Below are 21,582 nucleotides of genomic sequence, written 5' to 3' on the forward strand. Positions count from 1 at the left end.
TTTGACTTTATGTTGCTCTCAATGTAAATACACAGAAACAGGCAAAGGATAACAAACTGAATAAAAGGTAAACATAACATTACTGTATAGATATAAGTATATGTACAGCGAAAGTGCAGGAATAAATATGAAATATATCATTGAACAGGGTCTCCAGATAGCGAGAACTAGCTGCATGCTTAGATCTGGACCAGGAAAAGATGTTCCTCCTCAAATTAGATAACATGCTGTTCCTGTGGAGGAGAGTAAACAAAGCTGATGTCGGAAATAATTGCAATGGACAATTTAATCTCATTCAGTGTTATTTGAGTCAGTAAATAAATACACTCTGCCTGATTTCACGTGCTGTATCAAATGAGTGACTAAATCAACCCACCAGTGGAAGAGATCGTTTTCAGACATGCACTCTACTCGACCTTGATGAAATGATCTATGTTGATGTCACCTTGGCAACGGCGAAGGGTTTTCCCCCCTCATCTAACACTCTCGCAGGAACACAACACCCACACCCAGAGTGCATGACAAGAGAAACATATACTTTAACATACTTTTTTTTCTCCTTTCAAGCATGCATCATGGGAAATGTACTATGCCGTTTCAAAGCTGGGATCCACATTAAGGGAGGAGCCCTCTGTTAGACAAATACGGGGCCCCGCTGACGAATGTGCGCACATGAGGGATTGACCGGGCTTGCCTCCTTGTAACTGCTCCATCAGGCAGCCGTGTCAGAGCTCTGTGAGCTTTTAATTGATGCTTTCACCCCTGATTTAACAAATAAGTCACTACAAAATGCATTTATTGTTAACAAACTGCAGGTTCCCGCCATGAACACATGGTATGACGCTATACGTTTTAAAGGAGATGCATAAGCTAACGAATGAGTGAAATTTAAAAAAGCTCAAAGTTAATATTGTGTTTCCATAGACACCTAAATGGCAAACAACAATGGAAACTTAAATTGATATCCCGTCTGTTTCCTGCACGTTGCTCTGTGCCGTCGTTGTCTAATGGCAACATCTGCTGAGGGAAACAATCTGGAAGTCATTGTCTCTTTCTTTTCTCTTTTTTCCAATGATGCATCTGTCCACAGACGGCACATCACACCCTGTAGTGAACTGTACACCACACCTCTGATGGTGAACTAATGATAAGTTACTAAAGTTGTCTTAAATAGTGCAGACAGATTGAGCAATAACAAACTATGAACCAAATGTATCTGATAAAAAGGTATGACGCAAGGCTCTAGATACTTAAATTATTTAAATGTTCTTTGAAACGTGCGCATACACAACATTTTGCAAGACATTTCCGTCCGCCCACCATGAAATAATCCAGACTTTAGAGCAGAGTGACGCATTCGGATGAAAGTGATGTGAGAGTGGGATTGTTGGGTTAGGATGCCCCCTGCTGTGGCCTTACGGGCAAAAACAGTCGAGTCAAAGTGAAATGAAACCACTGAAAACAAACCTTTTCTATATTTTACAACTGAGATTTATATGAATTTATATGACCCTGCAAAAGTTTTAACCCAACAAATCTGAACACTATTAGAATCTGTTATAATCTGTTATATATTTGCAGCTCATCAGTAATCTTTACAAACTTTACACTTCTGCAGGCAGAGGACACCAGGATCCAAACGGGGCCGTGGGAAAGGAGCTGAGTGGTCCATCCTCCATGTGCAATTGAGAATGGCAAGTCATCAAATTGAAGGTAAGATGAGATCATACAACAATAAGATAAAGTAAACTTCATTGATCTGCGGAAAACAGAATTGTCACATCAACAAAAGGAAGTTCAAGAACAGATTCCAAAGTAGCTTTAAACATCCAGAATAGAATCCTCATTACGAGCATCTACTGTGTTCAACGACTCATAGACCATACCTTAATTATAACTGCAAAGTGTATCAAAACAAATAATCATTGTTAAATCACAGGTCTCCAGCTACCTGTATCATCAGCCTGTCTCTCCTGAGTTGGCCACGCCCCCAAGACTATATAGGTCAGGCCTGTAACCTCCCTAATGTTTTTACCTTGGCACGTTTTGCCTGAAAGAATCGTTTTGTTTTTCATACTAGATTCCTGAGTTTATTCCTATGTTGCCTGAATTATGGTAACCCATGATTATGGATGCATTAATGAAGTTAGTTAAAAGAGTAACCTATGTTATAAGTATTTTCCTTATTATCGTTTGTTTGATATTATTCAAATCAGTAAAAATATTTTATTTTTGTATATATTTGCATAGAAAAAAAAATCATCCATCGATTATCATCCAACAGTTGGACATTTAAACTGCGGCATTCTGGATCCTGGGTTTAAATGTGCAACACATCAGATGTTCTATGAGCCAACGGCATCACAAACAGTGGAGTCTATTCAGTCATAATTCAGTTATGAAAACCCGATTAATAATGAAATACATTTGAATCAAAATTGCAGTGCGGTAATGAAATCGGGTGGTGAGTAAATAAAAGTATAAAAGACTCTCTAACATACTTCCAGTTACTTAATCAAGGTATACTTCCCCAAAGCTAAATATAGGGTGCATTATAGCTCGAGAGGACACGCTTCCATTGACAGATGTTCTTACACATGAGATTGTTTGTTGGTAGTCCTGTAGGTGGGGTTTACTGCTGTTAGCTGCTGGGGTACAAACACAGATCAAGTAGGATTCTTTCAAAGGCTTCAATGAGCTTCTCAATGGGGTCCTTCCACAGGATGTTCTGCTTCTTTGGCTATTTGATTGAGATTTCTGTAGGCTATTTCTGTTCTTGTCTTTGCTTTTATTACTGCTGAGCAGGCAAGTTTCAGCTGGAAAAAGTGATGTCACCCGCGAACAAATTTGGTCAAACTTCACTCCTGATGAAACAGATTAGCTAAGATTTTGAGTGTAAAAATATATATTTTTCCCCCCTAAATGTTATCTTCGATTATTGCTTATTTAATAATAGATTTAAAATGTTAAAGAGACATACTTTGAAGAGTATGATGTCTAAAGCATGTCTTGCTATATTCAGAAATAGTACAGCTTATGATCAGGAAATGGTTAAAAAAAATAAATAAAAAAAACTTCAGTCTCAAGATGTTAATTATTTACTACTGTATTTATATGAGATTGTTTTTTACGTTAAGTCCCATTGAGTTAAAAAAAAACACAACACATTAAAATACAACATAGTATACAGAATGATACATAACATCAGCAGAGAAACAGCTGTTAAGCACAGTGGCATCTCAAGAAAAACAACCGCATGCCTCCATCGCCACATTCTTTATGATGCCCATAAATACATGGGGAGGATGAGAACCCTTTAGGCCCAAAACAGTCAATGTTGGTCTTCCCGTCGACTGAAAGGTGAAAACAACCGAGCAGGATAGCGAGCTTATTGTAGGCAAGAACGACCGTGTGCTGACCTGCCGCTGTGTCTCATACGATCCACATTCAGTCATGTAAACGCTTGTAAAGGCTGGAAATAAAGAACATGAATTGAAGCCTAAAGCGGAAGTACCGAGAGGTGTATCCTCTTGTTGCGCCTGTACTCTCTGGCTGAAAGAGAACGCACCGTTCTCTCTCTCTCCTTCTCCTCGCGTCCGTTTGTAAACCTGCGTCAAAAGCATGTGATCTCGTTGACGCCTTTCGCGGCTGCGTCCAATCAGGAAACGGGGGTGTGTGGGAGTGGGCGTGGCCTGTTTGTGTTGCTGTGAAAATGTCGATGGACGGGGTTTTTCATTAATGCAACGGACCGCTCTGGCGTTTGATTACAACCGGGAGGTCGGCGGCGGGCAACGGCAGCGATGACGGAGCGGTAAAGGCACCGCAGGTGTCGCGAAGACGGCGCCGTCGGTAAGTCGTCTCCCGAGAGAGACTGTTTATTCCATCCAGGTACGTGCTCCGGTGAATACCAGCGTTTATACGGGATGACGTTAAGGTGCATGCTGGGCGGTAGGCTGGGTTAATTGCGTGTTTGATTATAATGTGTTTTAAAACTGTTGAAATGTTGTTTCTATTTAATTTTAAAACAATAACACGAAAAGGACAGTGGTGATTTTTTTGCACCACCACGTTTTGATTATTGCGATGTAGGCCAGTGCGCAGTTTCCAGCGTTGTTTCCAACGTTACCCGGAAATAAGCGAGGTATTTGCTCTCAGCTGTTTCCTTATAAAACACGTCGCGGTTGGATTTCCACCAAGGGGGAGCAGGGTGGGATGGAGAGGTGGGCTGGATGCTTGCTGCATGAGGATGTTGCGCACTTCTATTTACCTCAGGAGTGAGTGCTCTTTGCATCCATGCGGTACTGCGTAGTGATTCAAGAGTCCATGTCTGTCTATTATTTTAATCATTATAATTAGTATTATGCTAGATTCGACGTCAGGACAATTGATTAAACCTGTCAAAGTAAAAGAAGTAGAATATGAAGTTTTGATTAAAGTAACAAAATAGGGGATATTACTTTAAACTAGTATTCCATTTTTTTGGAAGGAGAAAATAATTTTGCATAAGTAAAACTATTGTTGCCACTTTTTTCAGGAAACAAATATAGTCTGACTTGTGACGCTGTTGCACCTGTCAATGGTGTGTCATGTTGTGTGTATTTAGTAGCATTTATGTACTTCATTCAACAGCGTTTTGTTTCATATAGACCTAAAGCTGAACTGATCTGATTGTTTTCCCCACTTTTCAGCAGCAGATATAGATTTCCTTCTGTGAGTTAAATAAAAAAAAAACATGTCATTGCTTCTTTCTGCAGATTTGTTGTGTCTGTAAAGCTAAAGTGCGTGCGCCTGCTGTACCAGTACCTTGACTCAGCTCCATCCATCCAGAGGTTTCTATGTCATACGCACTTTTTATTCCTGGTGTAAACAAACCCTCCAAAAGCAATCCTCTGACTTAACACAGGGGGGCGTATTTGTGCAGCCTTAGATCTTTTACAGGGGCATGAAGTTATCAGAAATCCTGTTATTGATAGGAGTCATTGTAAAATCTCATGCAAATCTACAGTGTGAGGCTGAAACAACAGTTTGCACACTTACATGAGAGCAAGTGAATGTATGTGTTTATTCATTAACAGGAGGACTAGCACATCTATCCGTTGTGCTTTGGGGAAGAAAAAAATGGCCTTGCTTCTCCTGACGTCAAAACCCCAGAACGACTGCAGTCGACTGACAGATTGATTGCTGCTGACTGCTTCGGAGGCACAGTAAGAGAACATTTTCTATTTCTAACAGAATAAATATATCGAAGAATAGAACAAAACAGCCACGCTAAGCTTAGAAATTAGATTTGTACTTCTTCCTTCCCAGAGAGAAAGTAGGTATTACTTTCAATTTACTGTGAAATGTAAGAGCCGGCACACCTCGCAGTAAACGCAGCCGGCCACATCAGAGACGGATGGAACGGCAGTGAACAGTTTGTATCGTGGTTGTTAAAAAGTCATGGCTGAATAACAGTTGACCAGTTATGTATTTGCGGTAATTAAGTGCAAAGTGGGCCGAGTGGTCACGCTATACCTGTACAAAGGTCACTTCTCTCTGACTTTGTGATGCTGAAACTGCTGAGCTCAGGGGAAACATATCTGAATGTGTAGCATGTTTGACATGTCGAGAAATAACGCCTGGGATTTCCCCAGGACTGGCTTTTTTCTCATCTTACAGCGCACGATGCTGCAACCTGCAGACATCCCCCCCCCAGAGAGCCTGTTTTCATTCCTCTGACTGGTAATAGCAGGTAATAACAGAAAAAGACTACACTGGTTACTTTTAATAAAACCCTGTAGGATAAGTACATTTGCCTAAATGTATGTGAGGGAGCGTTTGGAGCCATGTCCATTGTTCCCAATGCAGCTAAAAGCCATATCAATGGAGCTGAGTCGGCTTCTTTCCAAGGCAGAGATTAAGGTTTAGGAAGTGGAACAGGCATGGCTGATAGATGACATGGCTAAAATTAACACATAACCCACTGGATGAGGAGCATAAATAGCAGACAGGAAGGAGCGACACTCCAACGTAGCTTTTAAAGCTGTAGCGTGTCTCTGTCAGCATAAACGCAGAGTAAAAACCTCCTGTTCTCATCCGAGGCAAAGCAATAACACCCAAGTTATCAACAATACTTGGATATCTGTAATGCATGTTTGATATTGTAGAGCTGCTGCAGGCATACACATTCAATATGAGGCACAGTAAACGTGTCAAATATGTGATAAAGCCATGCAAAGTAATGCATTACAAAATGTAAGTCTTTTATCAATCAATCATACTTTATTTGTGCGGCACCTTTCATGCAGCTTAGTGCTGTTCAGAGTCCGTCACGGGCGACTGGCAAGCCGACAACAAGACAGAACAAGTGTCCAAACAGAAAAACAATTCTGCAATTTGAGACCAATGCAGGCAAGATAATGAATTAGTTTAAAAAACACACAAACACAATAGAAGCTATAACAAAAAAAAGTCATAAAACAATGTGAAATAAATAAATCAAATAACAATACAGTGAAAACCCTCCTTTAACCATTGTAAGGCCTGACTGAATACTGTCGTTCGCCTCTCAAAGCTTGTCCAATCTTCTTAGCACCAAATGGAGCATCAAACCAAGCGCTCCGCTCCCATTCATATTCCTTAATCTTATTGTAGCAATGGATGCACATGCAGACATCTTCATCCTCGGAGAGAAGATGGACCTCAATCCTCGGATCAATACCTTCAGCATCTACTAGTCTCCTCGGAGCAAACATGCCTTGATCCCTCAGATCTCTTACATTTCCCTTCTAGCTCCGGGGGTGAAAGCCGATTCTTAAGCCGATGCTCTCCTTTCTCCGTCCTGTAAGGTGAAGCCGTGGGCTCCATATCCTCTGACTCCAGTGGGGAATTAGAAAAAAATTACGAGCTAACACGCGCGTTGAAGAATGTTTACAAACTTGTGAAAAGCCAGATGAAAATCTAGACCTGTAAGTGGAGGATAATGGAAAAGACAAGGCATTAAAACAGAGGGATGGTTTGTTTAGGTGGTGCGTGAGTTCGCAATGTAGCATAGCCAAGCCAATAGTTAGAATACTAGCACATCGTCTCCAGTGGAGGTATTGCTCCAAGTTTATAAAAAGAAAACATTTATGAGCATACGAGGTGACAAAAACTCACCTTTACCTTTTCTTAACTGAGAGAAATCCATTATTTCACCTTTAAAGGGGACTTTATGCTTCAGAACTGTGGAAAGACCAAATAGGCCGCCTTTGTTGAGAACAGACAAGCTCATAAAAGAGACGGAACCAAACTTTTTCTTATTTTGCAGTACTGTAGTGGTACTCACAAAAATAGGCCAACTTGCAAATTTAGCGAACATGTCTTCATTTGAACGTACGTAGTAGAATCCTAATATAATAACGTCCCGTTGTCTTTATTTTTTGTTTTCCCGCTCTAAAAACACAAATCTGTTCCTTTTATCTTCCCCACAGTTCCATCGGCCTTCCATTACATTTGAAGAATCATCTGATCAAGGTATGTGAACAATCAGATAAAACTGCTCAAGTTCTTAAAATAAACCCTGCTAATGTTTGACTGAACCAAAACAGACTATTTATAAGACGGGGAGACGGCCCTTTTAAAGGAACAGCTACATCCCTGGTTTGCTCTCAATTCAATAGACTTGCATAATATTATCCAAGTTTACAGAAGTGTCTCATGATTGATTCATGAATCGTGATGAAAGATTCATGATGGGGTTGAACCGGATAGCTGTATTATTTTGAATAGGAAGGATGAAGCCGGTCTCCTTCCGGGGCCGAAGGAAGCCACGAGCACCGAAACAGGAAGTCCTTGTTTGGTGGTCCTTTTCAGGGTCAAGTGTGAGCGTGTGGTCGTGGCAGTCAATCCCCTCGCGCTGCACGCTCGCTTTAAAAAGCTCCTCTCTGGAGGTGAAAAAAGCAGCGCGTGTTCGACGTCAGAAATCGCTATAGCAACCGGCATCATGGTATTACAAAAGCATGGCGTTGCAACATAAACGGGCCACCCTGTAAATATTCCCTTTGGGTGCGTATTCAGAGATTAGTGGTGTCTCTCATTATTTGGAATAAAGACGAGGCCAAAAGACACATCTGAGGGCTTATGCAACTGCTCCACCGGCTTGGTGATGTGCCTTTAAAACCAGTGGGTTGTCAGGTGATCGAGGAGGCTCAGTCAGCTCAGCCTCACAGGCAGAGGAGCCAGTGCGTCTCTCGCCGAGAGCAGAGAGGAGGAGGAGGGGGAGGGCGGCGGAGAGTGAGAGAGACCCAATTATAAGGGGACATGGGGGGAAATGGGAACACGGCCACGTCACAGAATGGGGGACAGGGAGCGACGGTGGTAGGGTCCCTTTCACTGCAGTCTGCTCATGCTCACTAGCCTTGTGTGGCAGCTGGCTAGTGTGTGTGTGTGTGTGTGTGTCTGGGTGTGTGTGTGTGCCTCAGCTTGATCACGAAGTTGCATTGTGTAGTCACAACAGTGGCATTAAAAAGCACGGAGAATTAAGTGCTGCGTCACTCCCGGGGAAGAGGAGCAGCGTGATCATGCGCGCGCGAGCACGGCACCGCGCGATGCATGCGCACGTACGCATGCATCGGTGTGGGTTCTGCCTCTGTGTTATGTGTTAGCCTTCGAAGTAGCAGTCTGAGGGCAGTTGTGCTGTTGCAACAAGATGAAAATAAAAGAGTGCGTGTGTTTGAGAGGCAGTCGACGAGGGAGGGAGGGAGGGAGAGATACAGGGAGGGAGGGAGGGAGAGATACAGGGAGGGAGGGAGAGAGAGCAAGTCAGAGAGCGAGAGAGAGAGAGAGAGATTTTGGATTAGTTGCTACGTCACTTTTTCATGTCAAGAGAAACAGAAGCCGAGATAACAGAAGCCCAGAGTCATCGAGTTTTTTTCACCTGAAGTCGTCACAATGGTTTCGGACAACCTCGGCTTTCTCCTCCTCTTCCTCTTCCTCCTTGGTAGTTTTTGATCTGCTCTGCCTGTCTGTGTGCGTGTGTGTGTGTGTGTGTGTGTGTGCGTGTGCGTGTGCGTGTGCGTGCGTGCTGTGAGCTGGTGTCGGGAGTTTCAACATGGATGCTGAAGATGTGACAGTTCCTCTAGGTCTTGTTGTGATAGCATGGTAAGGTGTGTGTGTGTGTGTGGTTTTGGGTCGGCGACAGAGGGGTTAACAAAAGAATATTCTGGAAGGCTCTTAATATCAAAGCGAAGCTCGGTCAGGAATGTTTTTGCCCAGAATCATGGAGGTAACACTGCTTCGTTTTCGTGTCACCTTAAGGCGTGCGGGTGATAACACTGATGGAAATAGGTGAATACGATCCTGCATGCTTCCGTCTGACCTATTATGAACTAGTATTATTTAATACCCCGTTATATGGGAGTGTGCGCAGAGGCAGCCAGGTGGACGTACAGCAGCCGGGACAGGATAAGTTAATTGTTGAAGTCAGTCACGTATGTTGCTACGTGTGTGTTCGTGTGTGTGTGTTCAACTGTTGACTGCTGGCCTACTTGTTGTGGTTAACTCTTGATGGAGTTGGAGGAAAGAGTGAGCGTGGAGAGGCCGGCATGTAAGGCAGAGCCTGGTTGGGATCCAGCTGTACCCTGCTATCAGACAACAATCAGCTTCGGCGTCTGTGGCTGGCGGCTCTCGTGTCATGTGATTTGTTTTCACCCTCCAGGGCCACTGGGATTTGGCGAGAACCCTCTCCCAAGACACATTTTGTTTCTGCGTAGTTAGGAGAGACAGAGATGGTGACGCAGTCGGTTTTGGGCTGGACCTCTGTTCAATCAGTACACAGACTGTATCTATGCCTCGGTCGGGGAGAGAGGGAGCGACAGAAGGGCCTAAATGTCATGGCTCGGGATCAGAGAGAGAGAGAGAGAGAGAACGAGAGGAAAGGAGGAGAGAGAAGCTGAGATTGAGAAAGAGAGAGAACTTGTTTACCTTGCTCTCTTGGTGGCTCTGCTTTGGCTCCTCTCCAGTCCACATACACTGGACTTCCTAAAGCTGCTGCATCACAGGCCGTCGTGCCAAAGCTTTATTCTTATTGGGCGGGGAGGAGTTCCACGAGCGGCACAGCAGCACTCTATTGGCTCGTTGCGAGCTGTTCAACATCTGATTGGCTCAAAAGAGCACTATTCTCTCAGGCTTTGCAGTTGCAGAACCACTTTGACATGTTATTCCAAGTATATTAGCAGTAAAACAAAAGTTAACCAGGGTTTTTATGTAACAATTGTAACGTTTGTTTCCTGCGTGGGTTTAGAAAGCTGCTAAGTGATGAATCACATCGCTGCCTGTGTTTGAAGCTTCGTCTGAGGGGAGACAGTCTGAAGCCCACAGTCTAGCTGATGCCGACATTTCTATACATACTTTCTATCCATACCGGAATTTCATAATAATTCCCAATCTTTTTTTTTCTTCCGAGAATTGAAATGTTGTCTTATGTTTGGAAAGAAATTTAATTTCCTTGAAAGAACTCCTTAATGACCAGAGAGATCCATCTAAACCAGAGTCAATGTGTTACTTTGATGACAGAATTTCATTCCCCATATTCTTGCCTGTAGACCTATTTCATATGTTTCTATGTAACCTGCTGTGCACTGACCGTCCAGGCTGTACCAGCAGTTAATCAGAATGAATTAATTGGACGCATTCCAATAGACACTGTCTCAATTCATACCAAATCCCACCATCCCCGTCTTACACATTTATATCTGCTCCTTTCTAAATGATGGGAAACTATTGGGCTCATAAAACACAGTGTTTCCCAGGGCTTCCTCTCCACTCCGAACCGTCTGTGAAAGAGGAGCTGGTCAACATCTCCTGCATGCCCGACAATCTCTGATCCCTGTGACGAGGAAGCATTTACACGCCGAGAGGTCTTCTCGTTTTCCTGGCTTGAAAGTCCATCACCCAAAACATTCCACGTTTCCAAGATGATGCAAGAGCGTGTGGCTGCCTGTGGTCTGCATTGCAGCTCCAGCCCCTACAGTCAGCGTCTTTCTCTCTCTTTCTCCCCGCTTCCCTCCCTCCCTCTCTCTCTCCTAAATGTGCTGATGGCATAACATACTGTATACTATCACTGCCTATTTATTTCACTGATTCCTTCCTTATGAATGAGTTAACAGTGCAGATAGTCTACAGTCTACTACACATCAACACACGGTCTGAAGTACACTATTCCGGCTTCTTTGAAATATGCATCTTTTTGTTTCAACCTGGTAGTATTTTGTAGATGTCTTTAAAAGCTCAACTGTAGCCTAACGAAATTACACATGGTGCGTGTTTCACTGCGGTTTACTCACTCGGTGATTTACTGCCGGCATTATGTTCCTCGTTCTCTGTAAATGAGGAGATATTCACCCCATATGGGCTTACCCAGGATGCCTCACAGTTCCACTGCCGATGCTCTCGCCGGGCTGCTCTCTGAAGGCCTCCTGTCCCTTTAAATCTTTTATAAGCATTACACAACAGGTCCAGTGGCACACAAGCAACAAACAACCCCGAAAAAGAAAACTGACAGGGTTGGGTTGAGCCAGCCGGGCGAAGGAACCAGACACCTACAGCCAGAGCCGTCGCTGTGGCTACAGTGCAAACACACACACACACACACACGTGTGTGTAGCCATACACACCCTGACAAAAAATGACTTGGCCTGGTCCATCTGAAGACTGATAAGGACTTGTTCGGGCCGTGGGGGGTTTTGTCCTTCCTCTTATTGTGAAAATCAAAGCAGTGTGTTTTGAGGCTGGGGCTCGGCTCCTCCTGATTATTGCTTTGGTCGTTTTGGAGACGAGTGGTATTTGTGGGAGTTGTCATTGTAAACATGAAGAAGTGAAGACAGACTGTGTGTGTGTGTGTGTTCTGGTGGGGCGTTTGAAGCCAGACAATGAACTGTGAGTGGTCCTTTCACCTGCATGCAAAGAGTAAAAACAGCAGGAGAGGCAAAAGCAACCAAAAAAAGGGATGTTAGAAACGCTTGGGTAGTTCTGTACTTTGTTGAAACACTTGGCAACAAGTCGGTGAACTGGCCACTACCTGTCGCTGCCCCACCCCTCTGCGTTTTGTGGCTGTGTGTGTCTGCGTCATGGCTCTCACTGCCAGCGATTGACTGCCACTTCCTTGCTCCTTTTTTCCCTGGTAGTGGCCGGAGAACAACGCACCGTCACGCTCATTATTCGAAACCGAGCCGAAGGGAGAAGAGGACCCGTCCATATCTGCATGCGTAGAGCTGCAGGTGAGAGACATGCAGTGGGAGTGTTGTGTGTGTCTGTTCTTGTTTGGCCCTTCACACATCTGCAAAGTTTGGATCAAGTATCAGATCAGTCGTGTGGCTGTTCCAGACGAATAGATTGAGAGGGAGGGAGGGTGTTCTCTTGCTTTCTCAGTGGTTTTCCATTTCATCTCTCTCTCTCTCTTCATCTGCTTCCCTCCTCTCTGCTTTCTGTCCCGAACCAGGGCGGTGAAACCAAACTTCTTTCTTGGCATGAGCATGTACCTAATCCATCCCAGAATGCATTTCATTTGAGGTCTCTGACAGTCTCCCCCGGAACCTCGTCTTGGTCCAAAAACAAGGTAGACGGACAAGATTCGAAGCTTACTATGCCGATTACTTATTCATCATATAATAACGGAGACCAATGAGGTATCGTAAAAAAACTTGCAAATAGTAAGGCCTCCACATGAACCGACATCGAACAGCTGTTATCTCTTCAGTGTCCTCTCACATTTTATTTTGAAGGGATGGTTTGGGTGTTCAGTCAGTGTAAACTCACCTATCACGGCGATAGGGCAGCAATGTTCTACAAGATAAAAAACAACACATCCACTCCCCATTATGACGGAGAATGACGTGTTTCTTGTGTCAAACTACCATCTAATTGTTTTATTATTGTTATTTTCTGCCATTTTCCATTACATGCTAGACTCTCGGGTGTTTTTAACGCCACAGAAGGATGTGTTTTTTGTCAGAGGTGCCCCCCTTGGAAGCTGGTTTCAGATGGTGGCTTAGAGTATTGTCATCTATCTAGCACCATTTGAAATCAGTGTTCTTGGGGTGGGAAGTGAAATTCACGGGCCAGCAAGGTAGCGCTTCCAGAAGCACTGCTCAGTGTTTACGAACCACCAGTCTGCAAGGGTATTCTCCCAGTTCATGCTCTTTGTCCTTTCTCCAAGGTTGACCGATTACTTTTGGTGTTCAGAGTCTGCTTCTGTTTCTAGCACCATTTGAAATCGGTTACAGTGAAGGACAGATCTCATCTCACAAACTCAAGATGAGATGTTTGACGCCACAGAAGGATGTGTTTTTTTGTCAGAGGTGCCCCCCTTGGAAGCTGGTTTCAGATGGTGGCTTAGAGTATTGTCATCTATCTAGCACCATTTGAAATCAGTGTTCTTGGGGTGGGAAGTGAAATTCACCGAGCAGCAACAAGAGAAGTGTCCGGAGATAAAGGTAACACTTCCTGCAGGACTACAAACCACCAGTCTACAGGACTCCAGCTCTTCTGCTAAGTTTGACCGATCTCTTGTGGTGTGCAGAGTCTGCTTTTCTTTCGAGCACCATTTGAAATCTGTTACAGCGAAAGACAGATCTCATCTCACCCTGTGGAGTTGTGTTTTTTTAATTGCAAATTAAACAAATGCACTCTCGATCTTTCATTTATATCTAGAACTGTAAAAATACTCTTTACGTTGGGAGTAAAAGTCCTGCACTTTACTGAAGTAAACGTACATGCGTAGTCTCAGGTGAAGGTGTTGTTTAGTATGTAAAACGTATGCAAAGTAATGAAATGGACATGGAAATGTAGTCATGTTAGAAAGTACAATTTCCACTGAAAGTTAGTGATGAAAGTAAAAGTGAGCATGACATGAGAATAGGTGAGTTCAAGTACTTTACTGTAAATGTGACATTCTACCACTGGATGTTAGTATGCAGACTTGAACAAGGAATCATTTCTAGTTAAATCCACAAGGTGGCACTGTTGTATAGAAGATTAGAAGAATTATTTTGGGATTATTCTGTACCCATAGTTAGTATTTAAATCATGTCTGAAATTGACTTTTTATGGCATGCTATTCTATGACTATTTTCAAAATACTATGATCTTTTTTACGTACTATACTGACTTTATTTATACACAGATATATACTTTTCTATTACTTTTTTCCACATGCTATACTATGATTTTTTACATATAACTATACTGACTTTTCTTTTTATATACAGATATATAGCCTTTTCAATGACTTTTTTCCACATGCTATACTATGATTTTTGTGACTTGTCGACAAGCTATACAATGCGATATGTAAATAAAGTTAATTTTGTGTATTGCAGGAAATAACCAAGACATCTTTCTGCGTCTTATTGATGCTAAATGTTGCACTTGAAGCAGCATACTTGCTGAAGGTGATGGCTTAAACGCACTTATTTGAAGAAAAGCTAGCTAACTAGCTAATGTGTTGCTACTACTTTTCTTCTAAAATCCTCAAAACTGTAAGAAGACACTCTCGAAAGTAAGGTTCATTTATAATGTGTGAGAACTGTGAAGTCCTCCAAGTGATGAATTTGTCTGGATAATTATGTCAGAGAATTACATATTTGAATAGCACTTCAAGATATTGTTTATTTCTACCAATAAAACATTTTCACAAACTATAAGACAATCAATTGTTTTTTATATTTATTAAATCAACATTGAATCACAACAGGAGGGTTAGAGCATGAATTGAGAAAAACAATTGAGGCATTTGTACATTGAAAAGTTAAATAAATAAATAAATGTCTGAACTACAATTCCCAAAGAACAAGAATCACTGTATCCAGCAAATAGTAGAAGGGGAATGCAACATCATAGTGTGACTTCATAGTAGAAGACATTTGACAACATGGCAGAAGGGAAGAAACTTGGGAGATTTGGAGTCACAAACCTGCATTAGCTGGGGAGAATTGAAGAGAAGGGTTACATACGAATCTGCATCACATTTTACTACAAGGGTTCTAGACATTATTATGTCACAATATACTTTAGTAAAGCATATCAGAAAAAAAGTGATTCAAAAGTCATAGGATATTGAAATAAATCATGTCATAGTAGCATGTTAAAAAAATGTATTAAAAAGTAAAAACAGCATGTCGAAAAGAGTAATAGTATAGCACGTTTGAAATAAATCACTATGTCATAGTAGCATGTCAAAAAAAGTAATTAAAAAGCCATAGTATAGGATGTTGGGGGAAAAAGTTATAGTATAATTTGTTGACACAAGTCATAATAAGTCATAAAATCATAGCAGTTTGTTGAAAAAATAATGAAAAGTCTAGCATGTCGGAAAATACTACTAAACCAGTCTCGCGGTACTCTGGCCACCCATCCAACCTGGATACACTACAAATACTCTGTCGCTCTTTAAACTACTGCTATTGTTACCGTGATCTTCCTACACATCCATGATTACTACTACTACTACTACTACTACTACTACTACTACTACTACTACTAAATTAAATAGCAGATTAACTGCCGTGTGATAATTCTCACTGAGGTGCAAATACACTTACCGCAAATTTAAAAAAAACACCGATATGTCTTAATCGACATCAAACTATTCTACTTTTTTTTTTTCTTAAAAAAACCTAGCGGCGGTAAAGAAACGTACTTGTTGTAACGTTAGCTTTCCGACGAGGTTTCCGGTATGACGCCATTCCTTTCAGGACCTTGTAATCCTGTATGGAACAACAGCGTCTTTTATAAAAACCTATATGTTTTCCGGGGTTAGTTTTCTATTGATCCGCGCAGAAAGGAGTATTTGGCGTTGTTGTCGTTAGCCGTTAGCTAGAGCCTGCTGAGAGCGTATGTATCCCGTGATGCATTGGGTTGTATGTGTCACGTGTGCTGCCGACGGGAGCATGCGTGCCTGATCTCAGAGGCCACGACCAGCGGATTGACGCGACATTCAGCCATCCAGTGTCACGTAGATGTGTCCTGTTTGGGCAGCAACCGTAAAAAGCTTAATTTTTTATTGTTCATTTATTTTACCCATTTTTTTTTGCCGTTAAAAGCCTCCCAGCTGTAGTTGTAAAATGCATCATTTTAAATTTTCACATTAATATTGTTTAGACGTTTATGTCATATTTTAGGGCACAATTAGTACATTGGAAGTTAATCCACACAAAAGATACAAAACTGCTTGAGATCATATGCTATTCTGTGCTCACATGCTTAGTTTTCTCCAGCAGAGGGCACTGTTTACTCAGAAAACAACACGTCCAGCCCTGCAGTCCTGAGCAGGATAATCAAACTGGATGGGTCAAAGCATTTAATCCTGAAAAGCAGCTGAGTTTGGGCCTGAGTGTGTGCACTCAAGTGGGAAGAGCAAGTTCACAGCAGGCTTTGTATCAGTGGCCTTTGGACTATTGGCTGGAAAAAAGAAAAAGGCTAATGGAAGATGTCTTTGGGCTGAAGGACAATACGATTTGCCTTTTAAATGATTTCCTTCTGTTTTCTACGCTAAAACTCAAGTAAATTGTAAAAATGAAATGCCTATAATATATATGAGTTTAACAGACTTATTTCACACACAAAATTGCAGAATATTATTCACATGTATCGTATTATATATAAAATAATATTAATATTTCACACTGCTGTAACACTCTGCCAGATCTCTGTTGTGCTATTTTGTTTAACTAGTGTCCAGTGTGCAGATTAGTAGCTGCACTCTTAAAACATGTTTTAGAGCTGAAACAGCAACACCTGTATAAAAATCTGTATTTCATGCATTGAAAATGGCTCAAAACGCCATCTACTGTTTTAAATCAGAACAACATAGAGTCTAATCTATGTATCTATGTCATGAAATGGATCTAAAAATAGATTGTTAACGCCCACTGAGCAACTCCTCCTCACACACTCATCACTCAACCTCCTCAATCCCTTGCCTACGTTTTTTTTTTTTTAGCATTTTTTTCTTTTTTTTTTAGCATTTTTCAAAGTGATGCGGTAGTTGGAGTTACGCTCAGACCTGGGGGTGAAGTTGTGCTTTCACGCTGTGAATAAATAAAGCTAATCCACGAAGCTTTAAAGCACATTTTCTAATTGACAATGACTGATGTCAATATTAATAGAAATCACTGACACCATAACCGGCTCTTGAAGAAGCCCAGTTGCTTACGCATAAATACCGTAACTAATTCTGTTCGTAAACAACATTTTGATTAAAAAACAAACGAGAGAAAGAAATATGGTATCACATCTGAAGACAGCAACATCCTCTGAGCGAGAATGACCCTCCGCGACATTAAATCCATTACAGGCCTGTGAGAGTAACATAAGCCCCAAATCTCTTTAATACAACACCCATTAGGAAAGTGCTGAGCTCTATACCAGCAGCTAAGACTGTGCAGCACACAGTAACACCAGGGCCTCTGCTCTACATCCACAAAACTGACCCGTCACCACACATTATTACAAGGTCTGCTACGCTAGACATTTTTAATATCTGTAAAGTATACACAATAAATGGTTTACAGGATAAAGGCTACAAGGCCTGTATTGCAGGACTGGTTCATTTATATTAATTTAGGTTTATTCTGTCTTCGGCCTACAGTGCAAAAAGGAAAAAAAATCGATTCATTGTTTTCATCACCTTTTCAAGCAAAAATGCCCAAACATTTGATGGCGGTTCGAAGATATGCTGCTTTTCTTTTTAATTTACGACAGTAAATTGAATATATTTAGGTTCATATTTACTTCGCTCATGTTTTATGACTGTTGTTCGGACAAAAGAGGCAAATTGAAGACATCACTGTGTGTTTGGATAAATAATATATTACAATAAATAGCTTTTTTGACATGAATTTTCAATGTTGGGACACATTTTTTGTTATTGGAACAGAAATGACACCTGAAGTTATAGATATGATTTACTGTTATACGGAACATTCAGTGCTAGATGATGTATTTGGAGTTACAAGTTGTGATAAATTTCTCCCGGCAGAAGGAGCGACACCTCAGTGGTTCATCAGTCCATTGCACAGCTAAAACAGATCAAATCCTTAACAACCCTTCTAAATAACGTTCCCATACAGTTAAACTGAACTCTCAGTTACATTTCCAGGGAAACGGACCGAATGGTCGCAGGTTGAAGCACATGGTTAAAGTACAAAACAAAAAAAACAAATTAAAAAAAAAAAAAACTACTTAGGATTAGTAAAAAAAAAACAAAAACATGATTTTACTCAAATCAAAATATGAACACAACAAATTAGTTGGTTATGTTTAGGCAAAAAAAAGTAGTTCACACATGACATGACACTCTGGCTCCTGCTTTTTGACCCGTCTGCCACCAGGAAACCTCCTCCAGACCTTCACAGACTCATTTGAAACGAATTTGTGAAACGTCACAAGCAAACACATTTTTAGTAGACCATCTCCATCTATATATGAGCAAACCAGCGTTGAGTTTGGAGCACCAAAGACCTGTCACCATCACTCGTATCTATAGTTCACAGGAAAAAGATGGATTATTTACATGAGGCGCAAGCTTTAAAATAATCAGTTATTGGTTATAGGTCCATGACAGACGTGAGCAGGTGTAACCTTAATATCTTGATGAGTGTTCAGTTATGTTTGCAGTGGTGGCTGGATTAGATATTAACTGTGGCCTAAATCACTTTGTGCTGACGGATTTGGAAAGTGATAATCCAAGGTGTGCCTTTAAAAGCTGGACCGTGGCCACCTGGGTCCATTTGTAGCAGGGTCCCTCGTCATCCTCAAAAGCCAGAAGAAACGCAACTGAAGGGCTGATCGCAACCGCAAGCTGCAACCATGAACGGCACGGAGGGACCCTATTTCTATGTCCCTATGGTAAACACCACCGGCATTGTCCGGAGTCCTTATGATTACCCTCAGTACTACCTTGTCAACCCGGCGGCTTACGCTGCCCTGGGCGCCTACATGTTCCTGCTCATCCTCCTCGGCTTCCCCGTCAACTTCCTCACTCTGTACGTCACCCTCGAACACAAGAAGCTGCGAACCCCTCTAAACTACATCCTGCTGAACCTCGCCGTGGCCAACCTCTTCATGGTGTTCGGAGGATTCACCACAACGATGTACACCTCAATGCACGGCTACTTCGTCCTCGGACGCCTCGGCTGCAACCTGGAAGGTTTCTTCGCCACCCTCGGCGGTGAGATAGCGCTCTGGTCTCTGGTCGTCCTGGCTGTGGAAAGATGGGTGGTTGTCTGCAAGCCAATCAGCAACTTCCGCTTCGGGGAGGATCACGCCATCATGGGTTTGGGCATGACGTGGACCATGGCCCTGGCTTGTTCCGTCCCCCCCCTGGTTGGCTGGTCCCGTTACATCCCCGAGGGCATGCAGTGCTCATGCGGAGTCGACTACTACACTCGTGCAGAGGGTTTCAACAACGAGTCCTTCGTGATCTACATGTTCACCTGCCACTTCATGACCCCACTGACTATCATCTTCTTCTGCTACGGCCGTCTGCTGTGCGCCGTCAAGGAGGCTGCTGCCGCCCAGCAGGAGTCTGAGACCACCCAGAGGGCCGAGAGGGAAGTCAGCCGCATGGTCGTGATCATGGTCATCGCCTTCCTGATATGTTGGGTGCCCTACGCTAGCGTGGCTTGGTATATCTTCATAAATCAGGGATCTGAGTTCGGACCGGTCTTCATGACCATCCCGGCCTTCTTTGCCAAGAGCTCCGCCGTCTACAACCCCATGATCTACATCTGCATGAACAAGCAGTTCCGTACCTGCATGCTCACCACCATGTGCTGCGGGAAGAACCCCTTCGAGGAGGAGGAGGGAGCATCCTCCACCAAGACCGAGGCCTCCTCCGTCTCCACCAGCTCTGTGTCTCCTGCATAAAAGGGCCGTCAACACAGGCTCCACGATCCACTATCCAAGAAGAAGACTTCGGCTCCCCCTGGGAAACTACTGAAGGCTGATGTCTGCAGAGATAACTTCCTTTTTTTTTGTATTTTTACAAATGTGTTGATTCAACCTAAAGACAGTTGCAGGAAATGTCAGCCTATTCCAGAGTTGTTCCTGTATGTACAGAATATCCAACTTCAAAATCTATGAGATTTTTTTTTTTTTCTGAGAAGAAAGGGAAAAGAAAAGTTCATCCTTTACAGTTGGATCCTATATGATACTGGCTTATTTTTGAATGTAGAGGCATGTAATCAAGGCAACGTAAAATAAAACGCACTTTGCAAATGACTCAACCTGTTTTAAGTTTTACTTCCAATTTGGGTTCATATGACTATAGTATATTTAATCAAACGAATAAATGTGAATGATCTATTCATTATGCATTTATGTCTCGAGTGAATCTCTACTTATTATGGCAGTGGCTGCAGAAGTTGAAGGTACAGACACTTAGAACGAGACATAAAACGGGATAGAATGTGGTTAGATGCATTGTTAGATGCATTGCTAAGATAATCTCATTTCAATGACAGGTCACCTTGGACTTATAACTTGTCCTACCTGAGGGATTATGACATTAATAAGTAGGGATGAATGACACAACACCAACTTTATCTGATGACGAATATTAATCATATTAACTAAAGGTTAACACAGACAAAGACTTACCGGATAACATTTTGGTCAACACCTTGATGCAAAAGGTTATGGAATGGAAAACAATTACTATTTGTGTAACTTACATCCATCATATCACACACTAAGCATATAAACAAATATAATAAATAAAGCCATAGTCAAAGGGATAATCAGTTACACTTCAGTTAAAGGAATATGCTGCATTGAATGAATGGTTTATAACACACTGTAATGTAGCTGTAAGTAGATAAGTAAGTGTTCCTCCTGTGGACACCCATAAGTGAAGTATAGTAAAACACAGTAATATAATACTTTACATAAATTATCACGTTTTAACACGTATTACATGTGTGTACATGCTTATAAATGCAGAGGGGCTTAAAGTAAAGCGTGACCAGTAACGATTGCTGGATAACATACATCGCAGCTGTGTATAAATGATTAATGTTCTTATGCAGATAATGAAGAGGAGTGTTGCCGAAGGACAAGTTCTGGAGGAATTCATTGGTACAGCTGTATAGAAAATAAGATTAGGGCTGGTTTTCTGTTATAATATATAATAATATATTCAGTAATATTCAAGTGCTGCAGTTCAAACAGAGGGTGGATGTTCTATCAATGAGCAGAGAGTCACTTGAAATCTGCAAACTTCATCGTTTTACCAGAATATATTCAACTTTCTTTTTTTTTTTTACCGTTTTGCAAGACGTCACGATGCGTCGCACAAGTTTGATGAAGGGCAGAAACTCGGTCGTGTCCTCAGCTCACGGTGTTGCTGTGGAGAAGCAAACAACCCAAGACCTCTCCCATAATGACCTTCATGCGTAGCTATAGCAACCGTCGTACCAGTGGATGTTCCATGGAATACAAATACACGCACTGAGCAATCTCAAGTAAAGCTTAAGGGGGGGGGGGATCAATCGCTCGCTGCTTTAACTCAGCACTTAAAAAGAAAAACTCTCAATATTTTAATGAAGGTATTTGAAGAATATTGGA

General features: G+C 42.0%; 1 protein-coding gene and 1 long non-coding RNA gene across 2 annotated transcripts; one reads left to right on the forward strand and one right to left on the reverse strand.

The window, feature by feature from the left end:
• Positions 1 to 14,657: 14,657 nt before the first annotated feature.
• Positions 14,658 to 15,925, reverse strand: LOC311016888. Its single transcript, XR_014597545.1, has 2 exons — positions 15,656 to 15,925; positions 14,658 to 14,938 (listed from the first exon to the last, which is right to left on the reverse strand). It is a non-coding gene; the product is annotated as an uncharacterized lncRNA (long non-coding RNA).
• A 2,810-nt stretch (positions 15,926 to 18,735) lies between these two features.
• Positions 18,736 to 20,238, forward strand: LOC311017676 (rhodopsin). The gene has a single exon (XM_084016174.1). The coding sequence runs from the start codon at positions 18,826 to 18,828 to the stop codon at positions 19,882 to 19,884; it is 1,059 nt and encodes a 352-aa protein (XP_083872300.1). The 5' UTR covers positions 18,736 to 18,825; the 3' UTR covers positions 19,885 to 20,238.
• The last annotated feature ends 1,344 nt before the right edge of the window (positions 20,239 to 21,582 follow it).

The sequence above is a fragment of the Eutrigla gurnardus genome (assembly GCF_963514095.1).
Source record: "Eutrigla gurnardus genome assembly, chromosome: 8".
Taxonomy (NCBI): Eukaryota; Metazoa; Chordata; class Actinopteri; order Perciformes; family Triglidae; genus Eutrigla; species Eutrigla gurnardus.

Bases quoted from the DNA above. Each gene is read 5' to 3' on its own strand.
- LOC311017676 (XM_084016174.1), top strand. From the start codon at position 18,826: ATGAACGGCACGGAGGGACCCTATTTCTATGTCCCTATGGTAAACACC.